The sequence below is a fragment of the Solea solea genome, chromosome 2 (assembly GCF_958295425.1).
Source record: "Solea solea chromosome 2, fSolSol10.1, whole genome shotgun sequence".
NCBI lineage: Eukaryota > Metazoa > Chordata > Actinopteri > Pleuronectiformes > Soleidae > Solea > Solea solea.
In genome coordinates, this window is record NC_081135.1 from 18,015,964 (window position 1) to 18,030,211 (window position 14,248).

General features: G+C 39.8%; 1 protein-coding gene across 2 annotated transcripts in view; it reads left to right on the forward strand.

Moving 5' to 3' along the window:
- Nucleotides 1–1,673: 1,673 nt before the first annotated feature.
- Nucleotides 1,674–14,248, forward strand: part of arhgef7a (Rho guanine nucleotide exchange factor (GEF) 7a) — a 31,392-nt gene continuing 18,817 nt past the window's right edge. Inside the window, exons 1-2 of one of the 2 annotated variants that reach the window (XM_058618162.1) lie at nt 1,674–2,253; nt 4,823–4,906. In XM_058618162.1, coding sequence (XP_058474145.1) covers nt 2,089–2,253; nt 4,823–4,906 — 249 coding nt within the window. In that variant the 5' untranslated portion in view covers nt 1,674–2,088. The remainder of the gene's footprint in view (nt 2,254–4,822; nt 4,907–14,248) is intronic. The other variant, XM_058618153.1, reaches the window with a different exon arrangement.

The following is a 14,248-nucleotide window of genomic DNA, read 5'->3' on the forward strand; positions in this document are numbered from 1 at the left end:
AGAGGCAAAACGAGAGAGAGAGAGAGAGAGAGACAGACAGAACAGAGAGGTGAGAAAATGACTGGGCCTGAGCTGTGTTGTTTATCCCTGCTGCTCGCTTTGATGAAAATCTTTTGGGTATTCAAGATTCTTGCAAGTGGAAACGCAAAGGTGGACAATTAATAACAGAGATTTATAAATACTTTATACACGGAAATAACCTGTAGATCCGTAATAATCAGAATCAGTAAATCATACACATATAATATCATTTATGTTAATCGGTAATAGTCATGCACAGGCAACTCCAAGGTGGTGGGAGGGGCCCCCAAATCAAATTCAGCTTAGGACCCAATAAAGGCTTTAGCTGAACCTGCTAATAATTGTCATAGTTATAAGCTATGAATAAGATTGAAAAAAGTCCCTCGAACTCATGCACATACACATCTGAACATATCATGTTTTAATAATTCCATAGCAAAACATTAGTGAATAATTTCGAATTTGAATGTTCAGAAATCAATACTTAATATTTGTTTACACTGAGTGAAATGATAAAAGTTTTAAAAATATGTTTCAGCTCCAGTGTTTTTGGTCATTTTGAGTCAAAATAATCATATAACTGACATTTCATTACATATACAAGGCACAAGACTGAATATATTTACACCTGTTATGTGTATATAAAATATATATTTTTATATTATTTTACCGTGCGATGGGTCATCTCACAGTGTGTGTCCTAATGAAATAAAGGTTCGAGGAGGATAACACCCAACCTGACAACATACAAATAGCCTAATAATGGCTAGGATGTCTCATCAGTGGAAAAACTTTCTTTGCTTCACATTTTAATAATATAGTCGATAGAAATGTAACCCTGTTGCAGTTTGTTTACATGCTGTATGTTTCCATGTGGAACGTGGGCTACACAGCGTCCAATGCGGTGAGCAAAGAGCTCCACCCTGTGGCCAAAGTTGGTAGTGAAGACGCCGTCCATTACTATAGTTTCTATCAGGACAGAACACAACAACCAGATGTATGGATATAGTAATGCTATCTATCTATCTGTCTGTCTATCTATCTATCTAATTGTTTCACGTTTAATGCATTTTTGTCTTTATGAGTAATTCAAATGTCTGTCTATAGAAATGATTATTATGGACAGTTTATGAATCATGTATTTTGTTTTGTACCTGCAAAACATCCATAAATGCTGGATCCTATAGACTTCTGTGTTGATCGGGGATTCTGTGGCCTTCTCAAGTTTGGGAATGGCTACGATAATCTTTGTGAAAGGTAGTGATCATTTTTATGACTCAGTTTTGCTTTTATCTTAACAAATAACAAATCCACATAGATCACATGATTCCTGCATCCCTTAATCACATGAAAGTCACGTGTCTCCCTTTACAGACTGCTTAATGAACCATTTATTTTATATTTAAGGGTTTTGGATCATAATGGATTTTATGTATTTATGATTCTTATATGCGATCCAGTGAGTTTGGACCAATAGCATTCTGTGTGTATGTGTTAAAGCTGCTCTTGTCTCCTCAGCTCTCACCCTGTTGTTTTGAATTGATTGCATTAGATAACAGCAGACAGTCTATGTCATGGTCATGAAAACTGCAGGATATGCAAAGCCTCGCAGAGAAAGCAGCCCATTCATGTCAGGCAGCTGAAGGAAGTGTCCTTACAACTGGTTGGACTGGCTTGTCCCTCTGGTGTGATGTCATCCAATGGCTGGGTGCCTGGCGGCTGCGATGCGCATGCATGCAGTGCGCTGCCTCCACGCAATACAGCGAAGCGCACTTGACAGCTTGCCAGGTTAGAGGGAAAACGCACGCGCGCGCACACACACACGCCGTTCATGGAAGGAAACCAGACCTGCTGAATTTCTACCATCCATCTACGTATCATCCATCCTCCAGCAGAGGCAGATGCTTTTCCTGTAGCCTCTCCATCTCTCTGCATCATTTTCTCTCTGGATTAGCGATGTTTCTGCTCTAACGCACGGATGATGACAGCGTGAGCAGCGGTGCTGAAGCTGTTGAGACGCACAAACACCGCAACCGCTTTGTTGGATCAGATCTCTCGTGACTGGACATGAATTCGGCGGAACAGACGGTTACATGGCTGATCACGCTCGGGGTGTTGGAGTCGCCAAAGAAGACCATCTCGGATCCTGAAGCGTTTCTGCAGAGCTCGCTCAAGGATGGCGTGGTGCTGTGCAGGCTGCTGGAGCGGCTCAGTCCGGGCTCCACGGAGAAAGTAAGAGCATATACACCCACTCACCCCTCCACTGCTCTGCATTATTAAACCAGCCAACCCGCCCCGTCGTCGTGCTGCTGCTGCTCCCTCAGATCCGCGCAAACGACGCTGTTTGTTGTCTGGCTTCTATCTCTGCCCACTGGTCCATGAGGTGATTTCTTTTGTAGGTCACGACAGCCCGGGGTATTGTCTGCGAAAACAACGCCAGGATGTGGTTGCAGTGTGTCAGCTTGTTTACCAAAAAAAAAAAGGCCGTTAGTCGTCCCCCCCCCACGAAGGCAACGTCAATATGAAAAATGATTGATCACATGTATCAATCTGCTGGTGTTTTATGGCCTTATAATAATGAAGGCCTCGTTTAATATGTTTCAATGTACATTATTCTGTATATCATCACATCTGCCATATGTTTCTCTTTAATCCAACGTGATGTATGTCAGTGTATTATTAGCAGTGTAAACAGTGTTATTATGACCGGTGAGGGATGGCTGGCTATCTACACACGCACGCACGCACACACGCACACACACACACACACACACACACATATAGAAAGAGAGAGAGAGAGAGAGAGAGAGAGTAGGTCGCCATTGACTGACAAAGAAGGCGCACTGACAGAGACTAACCCTCTCACTCCATTTAAAGAAACAGCACAGTGTTTGTGTCCTCCAACGTATAGGCAGCAGCCAGGCTTAAAGGGAAAGTCTGTGTTTTTTTGAAGTGGGGATGTAGACTCATCGGCCATTTTTGTACATTTACACAGGTAAATAAAGTGGCACTGGTGTGATTTTCATGCTGCTGTAGCCCATCTGTGTCAAGGAAGAAGTAACAGTAGTAGTACTAGTTGTAGTAGTGCTTTTTATTCTGTCACACTGATACAAATAACAGAGAAAATGTAAATCAATACACTCAACAGGGACTGAATCGGTGCAGACAGAGGCAAAGTGCTTATGGTGCGTCTATTTATACTCCATCCATCCATCTTCTACCGCTTTATCCTCCACATGAGGGTCAGGGGGGAGCTGCGCCAGTCTCAGCTGACATAAGGCGATAGGCGGGGTACACCCTGGACAGCTTGCCAGTCCACATAGAGACAAACAGCTACCCACCCTCACAATCACAACTATGGTCAATTTAGAGTGACCAATTTACCTAATCCCCATATTGCATGTTTTTGGACTGTGGGAGGAAGCCAGAGAACCCAGAGAAAACCCACACACGCGAGAAGAACATGCAAACTCCACGTAGAAAGGCCCTTGTTCCAACCGGGTTTCTTGCTGCAAAGGCAATAGTCTATTTATACTCAGAGCTCAGAATTTCTGAGGTCAGGATGTGTTCCTGAATTCGGATGTTGATACGGTGTTGCTCACCCGGCAGTATCTTTTTTCTCGATTTCTCTCTGGAACTCTAGTGACGTCAGGGCAAAAAAAAGAAAATCATACATATGGACGCCAATCTATGTATGTACACATATACTCAATTATATGCATGTACACACACTTTAAATGAACTCATATCATCCCCAAAATAGCATCTGTTATATATAAAACTTTCACAGATCAAAATGGCTATAATAGTTCCAAAAAAATAAAAAATATATACAATTATAATAAAATAATGACGGTGTTAAAATCATAATGGAAAGTGAAAAGTCCAACGTGTAAGAATTAGTGACATCTAATGGTGAGACTGTTGAGTCCAACAAATAGAGGACTCCGCTGCTCATCCCTCTCTTTCTTAAGCTCATCATAGAACTATGGTGGCCTTCACAGACCAGAAAGGATGTAAACACTCTTTCATAACACTCTTTTCTCTCCCACTGACATTTCATCTTTCTGCTGTTGGTTCATTTATCCTATTCATTTGCATAGGAAGTCCCCCCCGCTTCAAAATGCAAAATGCAAGTTGGTTTGGGCCACCGTAGAAACATGTCTGCTTAAGATGGCGGCCTCTGTAAAGCCAGCCCCTTAGCGTAAGTAGTATAAGCAGCTTATTCTTCTGCTTCAAAAACCAAACACTTTTATTTTTAAAGTGATTATTCACTTTAACAAACATACTTATTGGTAGTGTATTAACTTGCTTGCCAATGAACCTCCTTAATTGTGCTCACTTTACCTTAATACCTGCTGCAATGAGGCTAACAATGTAATTTTTCTTGTTGACAATATCACTATACTGTAGCTTAAATTGACAATATAAAATAGTGTGTTGATTCATTACAATATCGCGATATTTCCTGACGTGATGCCGTATCCATTCTTTGATATTTTTTATATAAACAAACCAGTGCACAGTCATAGGCTGCTGTAGCTGTAACAACAGTGGGGGGATCCTTCCTTATTTGTCTACGTCATTTCCCTCGACCAGCACTGAAGCTCCTCCACTTCCCTGCGCTGCGGGATTCGAGTTCACAGCCTCCCTCAATGTCAGGCCATGCTCCGCTCTATGTAGAATGAGAAATTACGTCTTTAGGACCAACAAACACGCAGATAACAGCAGTCGGAGGACAAAGACACGCGCGGCGCCACCGGGAGGTGTTTTGTTCTAACCTGCGCTTTCGCATTTCCAGATTTACCAAGAACCAAAGAACGACGGCGAGTGCTTGAGCAACATAAAGGAGTTTCTCAAAGGCTGCACATCGTTCCGCGTCGAGGTGAGTGTCCCCCTCTTCATTGTGCTCATATATGAGCCTCTTTTTTTGCATATTATACCATATTGGTTCGCTGTTTTGGATGCGAGCTTCATGTTAAAGAGGAAAACTCATTGTAGAGCAAACAATGGGTTTGTGGAGCGGAGCTCCAGAGAGAGTGGAGGAGTGGAGCGAAGCAGCCAAGAACAATCACATCTCGCTCGGATAACAGATCTTTATTTGTCTGCTCAGTGTTTTAAATACGTTTTGCAACATTGTAGCAACCTCGGGTGACACTAATTGACTGTAGGTCAAATGTTGTGACAGGAAAAACGCAAACCACGATTGTTAACAATGTAAACAATGATTCGCCTTCAACAGCTTCAACAAAGAATCGAATAATTATCGACTATTAAATATTTTCTTGTACAAATAAAAACAAGATCTGGTTAGACAGATTAATCAATTGGATCGATTTATTTGGCCAAATGTGACCATTTTAAAATAATCTGCATTGTGATTATTGTTAAATTTACCAGCAGATTATTTCTCATGTTTTCTGGCATATCACTTGTTTTCATCCAAAAGTTAATTTGTTTTTTGACTACGTGTTTAATGTATTTATATTAAGTAGACACACAATGATTGAAGCTTGAAGAGACAGATTATAAGTGTTCAATAAATTCTTATTTTAATAAGTGTAAATATTTTGTTATTGTTTTTAAAAAAGAATTGACTCAAAGCTGCACTGATTTCTTTGGCATTGACAAACTCATATCAACTTCTAGTTCTGACATTTCAGCTTCTGTTTTTTTTCTGTGTCACTACACTGAATGCATTTGTTTGCGTACATCGCCATTTTAATGCCGACAGAAACCGCTGGACACAGTTATCTAAGTAGGTCTGGTCCTTGCATCATACTTACAGTATTATTATAGAAACTGGTAATGTCTTGTTCACAGGTGAAGGCTTCACCCATATTTAGAAATATGACTCTTTGGGTTAAGGAGAATACCTCCATAATCTAGCAAATTGCAGGCAGCATGTTGTGCAGTTGAAGGCTGGGAATAGAGGGGTCATTGAACGCGCCCTGTCGCCTGACAATGAAAGTCACTGTTCCTCATCTTCGCCTCGCTCCTCTGGCTTTCCAGCCACTGAACAAGAGGTGGAGATGGGACAAGATGCAGCACTGTCACGCTGAGTGTGTGAAACATGGCATTTAGTATTTGCAGACAGCTGAGATGCCAGTGACGGAGATCACATCCATTACGATCAAAATCATATTGTAATTATTTTTGACAGATTTTGTGTTAGTGATATGATTCATAATTGTTTGACTATTTTTGTTATATTTTTGGGCCAGAATTTCACGTTAATGCTGTTTTGTCACACATTTTAGCTTAATCATATAACTGTGTCCTTTGTTGTAATTGTGCAGCCCTAACATTGAGTAATAATCAATTTTATTATGTGTCCTGTTATTTGCTGTCAACTGTGCCAAGAAGTCAGTGAATATAACATTAGTGAACATTTCTTCTTCTTCGTCTTCAGCAAATCATCTGCCTGAGAGATATTGTTGTAGTTCAACAATAAAAAATAATAACTCTACACTCTCACGAGACGGGGTGAACATCGCATAGTGCACCCCCTGAGAAATGATTATTCCGGTCCATAATAATGAATTGGACAGATAACTTTAACAGAGTAACAGCATCTTGTGAGAAGTGCCAATATGCAAATATAAGTATCGGTACTCAAAATAGTAAAAGGCGTACTGGACAGTACCTGCCCACTTCAAGTACTGGCTACATGTAACACATTTGTTATGTAAGCCTTAAAATGACCATGATATGTCATCAGAGATTAAGGAAACAGGTTTAACTGAAATAATTGCTTCACTGATAGCAATGGTGCAGCCATTTTATTCAGAGCTTAAGTATTCATTTGTGGGCTGCAAACTCTGTTTATGTTTTGATTTGGTGTTTTGGGCTGTTGCTCCACTCACTGCCACACACACAGCTACACAGCAGCTCATAAGTTACCAACGCACAGGTTGCCAGAAAAGTTTGTCAAACACAGTGAGCTGCAGCTATAGGTCAGAAATGCCATACTTTACGGAACCTAAAAGACCTCCCTAACATCCCCTCTCAAACATGCCTCGTCCAGAGGAGACGCAAAATGCGGGTCTGTAGTAGAGATGCATTAAAATATAGATGGATGACTGGTTGTTGAGGACCGATGCCGGTGTGGATCATTATCTATCTATCTATCTATCTATCTATCTATGAACTGTACCATGATGGAAACACTGCAACAACACAGCAACAACAAGTGTATGTTGTGTGTGCATGAACTCAGAATAATGCCGGGTACAAGTCCAGCTCCTTCCATGTTTCATAAACTTTGACAACCAGTGCTTTACAGTAGATTTAATTTGGATTGCAGTGACTGTTTTAAATGCTAGAGAATGCTGTTGTACATATTTTACATTTATCCCCTTCAAATAAACTATTGAATTGTGGTTTTAAGCTTCTTTGTTAGCAGACAATGACATATGTTTGTCAAAGATCTGAGGAAAAACACTCAAAGCAATTGTGTGTGTATTTGAGAAAAGCTTAAACATTTCAATAGTGAACATTTGTTGTATTGCTATTGAAGTAGATAATATATGTCCATAATGATGATTGGTAATGATGGAAATTGAGAGAAATGTTGCAGAAGCGGGAGCAAAAACCGCTTTGGAGCCGACAGAGTTGTCTAATTAAAGACTTCTTCTAGAGATGTTAGAATAAGTCTGTAGATGGATCTTCTCCAGAGCTCGGAGCATTGCTGGCTCTGACCCCAGGTGTAGCTGTGGCTGCAGATTAGCGCAGTGACCCGATTTACATGTGAAAGAGACCCACATGCTGTTTTTGGCTCTTGACACTCTTGACCTTCCTCATTTTGAGTTAAAATGGATGTTTGATTTTGCTGTATTTCAACTGTACTGAGCTCATCGAAATCTCACACTTAGGCAGCTGCAGGCACTGACCCTTAACCTCTAATGCCTTTGACCACAGGAAGTGATCATTAGAATCCCCATGACCGCTCTGGTCCCTGTAGAACAATAACCTCACCCTTCGGCTTCTTCGACAGTAGTTACAGATCCATCTGTCTCGACTGAGTAGAAAGTTAAAAATCCATTGTCATCAAAAACAAAGACGAGACCAAATTTGTTGTGTTGTATATTTACCACAGCACAAATGTAAGGCCCCATTACATTCAGTTCAAGCATTTTTGAATTGAATTGAATTTAAGGTATTTACAACGTTTTGAGACATGTTTTATGGTGTTGGTCCCAGGCTTCTTTTTTATATTCAAATTTATTGAATGTCCATTAAATAGTGACAAATTCCCATGTGAAAACCTCAAATATGTTATGGCTGAACAAACTGTCAAAACAAATCTAAGCTATTTAGATGTAGTTGGCTTGTTAGTTTATGTAGATTATATTTCAGTTGCTTTCTTTATCTTTGTCATCCATCCATTTACTACCGCTTTATCCTCCACAATAGGGTCTCTACGAGCCACGTAGAGACTAACAACCATCCACTCTCTCACACACACACTTACGGTCAATGTAGAGTGTCCAATTTACCTAATTCCCGTATTGCACGAGAGAACCGCGGGGAGAACATGCAAACTCCATGCAGAAAGGCCCTTGTTCCAACCCTGGTCTTCTTGCTGCGAAGGCAAGAGTGCTTTTGTATTTATTCCCCTGTAGTATTTTACAGTAAGTTTAAGCTGTTTTAGATTTGGGCTGTCAGTCAGTCAAAGCAAAGATGGCTTCATTTTGAGCTCAAGTAAACAATGAACTGATCAATTAAAAGAAATAATGGATGAATGAATCAATAATGATTATAAGGAACTAGCCTGCTTACATTTCCATAAATGAATCATGAACAGAGAGACTTCCCAAGCATATCATGGCCCAGTTGTGTCATAGTCAAAGTGAGCTTAAGTCAATTCCATGCATGTCAAATGTTTCTTGCAGTCAGTGATTGACTCATAGACATCATCGTAATTCAGCAGCGTTTGTACTGTAGCTGTCCTCACCACAACAAGACGTATGATTCGTTCAGGCTAGTACGTCAAATCAAATAAAAACATTCTCCAGCCGGGTTATAATCACTCATTTCCTGCTCGCCTGGAGTACTTTTCCTCTTCACCCCTGTCTTAGAGAATTGAGACACATGATCAGCTGGGTTGAGGTCAGGTGACTTGCCCTGTGGAGAAGAATATCGCGCTGTTGCTCGACTTCCTTGAATTAGTTAGGACTGTAATGATCAATCAATTATTAATCAGTCACTAAATTAATCTACAGCTGTTTTGATAATTGATTAATCGAATATTTTCTGGTTTATTTGCTTTATATGACAAATAAATTCTTGAAACTGAAGACATTTGAGAACATCATCATTTTGAGGTTTGGGAAAATATGTTATGTTATGGCGATATTGTCTCAACTACATATCTCTTTCAAAAAAATCTTACTACCCGTATATCGCCCAGCCATACTATCTACATTTAGATTTTTCTCTGATTATCAGTTAGGTTGTCAACAGTAAATTAATATTAATTTAAGTTGATGTATTTTTACATTTGCATTGAGTTAAGATTACGTCAAGTAATGTGAGTTTATTCACCATATGCATATAATCAAGCGTTTGCCATTGCGGTATTCTTGTAATATACATTGCAGTATGTTTTATTTTGCTTGATTAATTTTCTGTTGTATTTCCAGAATGGAGTGTTTTAATGTTTGTGCGTTATTTTGGTGATTTACTTCACTGACTGTTGGTCTGCCTCAGGAGACGTAGCCCAAATTCTTATTTTTCACCACAGAATTTGTTGTAAGTAAAGTTGATTTCCTGAGTAATTGCTTTGTATTGTTTCAGCCATAGTTGACAAGCAATTTCAAATATAAGCAGTGTTTTTACATTCAGCAGCTTTGAATTCATTGTGATGGTTAAATTGATTTTTGCAGGGAGGCTGTCTCCACTCCCCCTACTGTCTGATAGCAGGAAGTCACAAATTGTGTTACATTCACACCTTCCAGCCAGGCATTGGCAGTATTACCAACTTGTCTACTTTGTTTGCTATACTTGGAGTATTCAGACCCCTGTAGCGACTTGTTCTTCAAAAAGCAACTAGCAACAAATCTAGCAACTTTTTGTGTTGTTATAGGAGAGTTTTGGAGACTCTGATGTGAAAGCATGAATCGTTTTACTTCTCAACGATCAGTGGGTTCCGCCTTGGGCCCCTCCCCCGACCCAAAGCACTCAAAGACGGAACAATCCTCTTCTTGCACAGCAGCCCAAATGAATCATGCCAGCACTGGCTGATCCAGATATGTAAATGTTTTGGTCTAAAATAAATCACTGCACTAAAATAAATCACTGCATTTGACTCACACAGCCTCAACCATGTGTACCATGTGTAGCTCATCATGTCTTAGTCTAAACTGTACATTTAAAAATACAGTAAGGAGTGGGAATCAAGCCCTGAATTCAACAGAAAAAGTACGTTTTTAGTTAAAAAACATTTTTTTACTCAGCTGTGAGTTTTTATGACAGCTACGGTGCGCATTTCTGCTTTTATTTCATATCCTTCTAACATGTTAATTGTTGTTTATATGACGAAGTGAAATGACCCCATTTAGTTTGTATGCACTCTTTATAAAATATACAATTTACATACTGCTGCAGGGTACTTGAGAGAAAGCTTGAAAATGGACCGTGAAAATAGTACTTGAAATGTGCTTGAATTTGATAATGAAATAACAATAAAAACTAACAAACCCGTTATTAAATGTATTTGTATCAGCGACAGTGTGCAAAATACATTATTTACCAGATTTAGCTATAGCTAATTTCCATCTATAGTCCCCGGATAGAGCATGTACACACAAATATGAGCAACACTGCTCACTCAAACACGCACATGGCGTTGTTGGTTGTGAAACCCTGGGCAGGTAAACACTCATTTTCCTCAATTGTGAAAAGTGCGGGAGCAAATAGCATTAGTCGTGTTCTGAGTCACACAGGGGAGTTGCACCATTGTGCTCTGAGGGATCATTACCTGGCTGTGATGCCAAGGCCTAGCAAACATGTCTGAGCCTGTCATGTTAGTCATGTTCATTATCTCCCTGCATGAATGTTTAATGTGTACTGTTCACCATGCTTCACTGTTAAGATGAGATGTGTCAAGTCTCTAATAGGGATCCAATTAAAGTGATATTTAGCATGTATCATGAGAAAGGGGCAAAAGAGCCAACAGACAACTTCCATGTACCAAGCAGGTATAATGGGCCTTTCTCAGACTGCCAAATAAAGCAGATTTATTTTTGCATATCCAGATTTTCACCAGATTGCTTTTGAAAGTCTGGGCAGCAAATTGTTTCTCAATCTGGTCAGTTATTGTTAAGGGGAAACTTGTACTTTTTAAGGTAATGTTTCCAATATAGATGATGTTAACATTGTCTTGAAGTAGTTGTCTTTGTTGTTAGCCCTGAGGGATTCAACATGGCCTAAAATGTCAGTGTTGTGAGGGGACTGAAGTGGAGAACTGTTGTACTGTATGTACAGCCTCCGCCCAATTATTTCTGGTAAGCTATAGATGCAGAGATTTCTTTTTTTTTTAAACCAGGAAGTGACCGTGCATATAGTCTAAAAAGACAGATCTCGAATTAGTGTTATTTTGTTAAAATCTTTGTCAAAACAGTGGAATTAAAAATGATTGCCAAACATACCAAAGAACTGAACTGTACTGCCTAGTGGAAACAAGTCTGAATAGTGAGAGGCAAGTTTCTTGTATCCCCCAAACAAAAATTCTGGTTAAGAATGAATCGTTGGGGTGAATGAACTGAACTGAATCCTTTACTGAAAGGATTTGTTCATCTCACAATTCAGCTGAGCTGAGCTGAACTCCAGTTTGACAATGGCCAGCAGGCGCTGCAAAAGTGACTGTTCCCTGCAAAACAGTCAGTCACTCAGTGATGGAATACCTGTGTGTCCTTCAGCTAAACAAAAACATAATAACAGCAGTAAGCAAAAACCCGGTCCGTAATGAGAGGAAAGTATACAGACTCAGTAATGCTGCAACTCGTTATTGTTGCATTGTTATTGTATTTCAAGTCATTACATAATGTAAAAAAGTGCTTAGTGTTATGAATACATAAATAAAGGCAAATGTTTCAGTGATTATTTGGTGCAAAGGATCTCTATCCAGTTCCAAACGATCCCCACCTTTCATAGTTTCTGCTTCTGCATGTTGAAACCTACAATATAAGAAAAACAGCCAACTGGGACCTCTCAGGTTCTCTCACTGTGAGGAAACGGTATGTGTACTGGTACATAAAGTGATTAGTTCTTTGAACGTGCTGTGCTTGAATCAACACACTACTGAACATGCGCCCTGAGTGATTCAGCAGCTTAAACTGTCAGAATCAGCCTCAGCAAATCCAAGAGTAATGCCGGACTGTACTGTAGATTAGTTTAAAAGACTTAAAAAACATGAAAACTTGCGTTAATCTCTAACACTGAACAAGGAAATGTCTAAAATCTCTGTACACTGAGCTGTATCAAAACCCGTTCAACTGTACATCAGTTCATGGAGCCTGCACTCTGGTCATGCAGGAAGTACTGAAAGATTCTGTGAACTGATCTTTTTAATTAATGGATTCTAATGATTCAGTACACCAAGAAGAACTGCTTCTTCCATTACAGTTGCCTGTGCATTTCCATTGCTATGTCTTCTATGCCTGACTGTTGGGGCACAGCTATTCTTCACTTTTTATGAAAACAGATGAGCTTCCCAATCAGCTAACTGTCGTGGGTGGAGCTAGACTGCTCGTACTGTACCATTTTGCTCTGGTACCCAAAGGGAATGGTACCAAAAAAAAGATTGGTTGGTTATTTTGGTACTATTCCTAATGGAAACACAAAAAATACATACCACATTGTACCAAACCGAACCTTTCCACTTGGTGGAAACACGGCTATGCTGGTTGTAGTTTGTAGTTTCAGTCCATGTGAAAGTTTGGATGGTTGAAGAAGGGATTTCAGTTCATGCACAAACACAATAACACATATAGACATCTACTCAACACACACACACACACACTTGCATTCACAGTCAACCACGTGTCTCTTGAGGGCATATCTGCAATCAGAGCAGAAGATGAAAGAGACATATCTCACAGTCACTCAGACTCAGATATAACTGAAGCAGGAGAAGGCTAATCATTTGAACCCGTTACTCTTGAGAAGAGAGGACAACTGCAGTCATCAGCACAGATACAATCACTGCCATTCATACTAAAGTAGAGGCTGATGAGAGTCATGCTGAAAGTGACATAAACAGTGCTTAGCTACTCTTCTGCTGCTGTTAAAGGATAAGTAGTTGTTCTAAATCTTTATTTTATCAGTAAATTCTAAATTCTTAACTGAAAAAAAAGAAGAAAGAAATCCATCAAGGTGTGATCTTTTGAGTACTGTGTGGATGCAGTAATCCAATCATCAGCTCCAGTTTTTAAATCAGATTTGTGTCACTAATAGGGTTGCACAATTTTCAAAAGTGGAAACTTTCCATGGGAGTTAACGGGAATTTCTGGGAATTCACGGCAATAAACTGTAAATGTTCAAAATTGAAAGTTGGGAGTTTAAATGTAGTTGGTAAATAAAAGCATAATCTTGGCTAAAACTGTCAGATTTGATGCAGACCCAGTTTTATATCAATGCTATTACTGCAGGGATATTGAGGCCACATCCCCTACATGCACTGATTATTCCTCCATCACATGCCGTGGATATATTACAGGAACTGGATAGAGGACTCATGGGGGACTCAAAAAGTAATTTTCCCATAGACCACAATAGTAAGAGAGATACCTGTAAAACTGTTGACAGATAACCTCGAGACATGAGCATAGGCATTTATAGATATTTTTTAAACATTTCAAGCCCAGAAAAGTCGTATTTCCAGGCATTATGGGAGTAACACTACTGCACAAACTCTCGGGCTGCATAACCCAGCTTCATAGGAATGAACAGTGCCAGAGGGGAGGTGCTGAGACATGTAAACCCAAGTTGTTCCTGACAGCTGTGGCAGCAGCGTCTAAATAACTATGATAGATATGTGATGGAAAAACTGCTGCACATACAGTATATGCACTTTATGAATGTGTGAGTCAATGGGTGAATGAAAAAAACTGTGTAAAAAGTGTAAAGCAGCTTTGTCATTAAGACTAGCCCAAGTGGCCAAGCAGGGGCAGCCCATGAGAAAGTGGAAGAGAAGTGGGCTTGTAACTGGAGGGTTGCTGCTTCA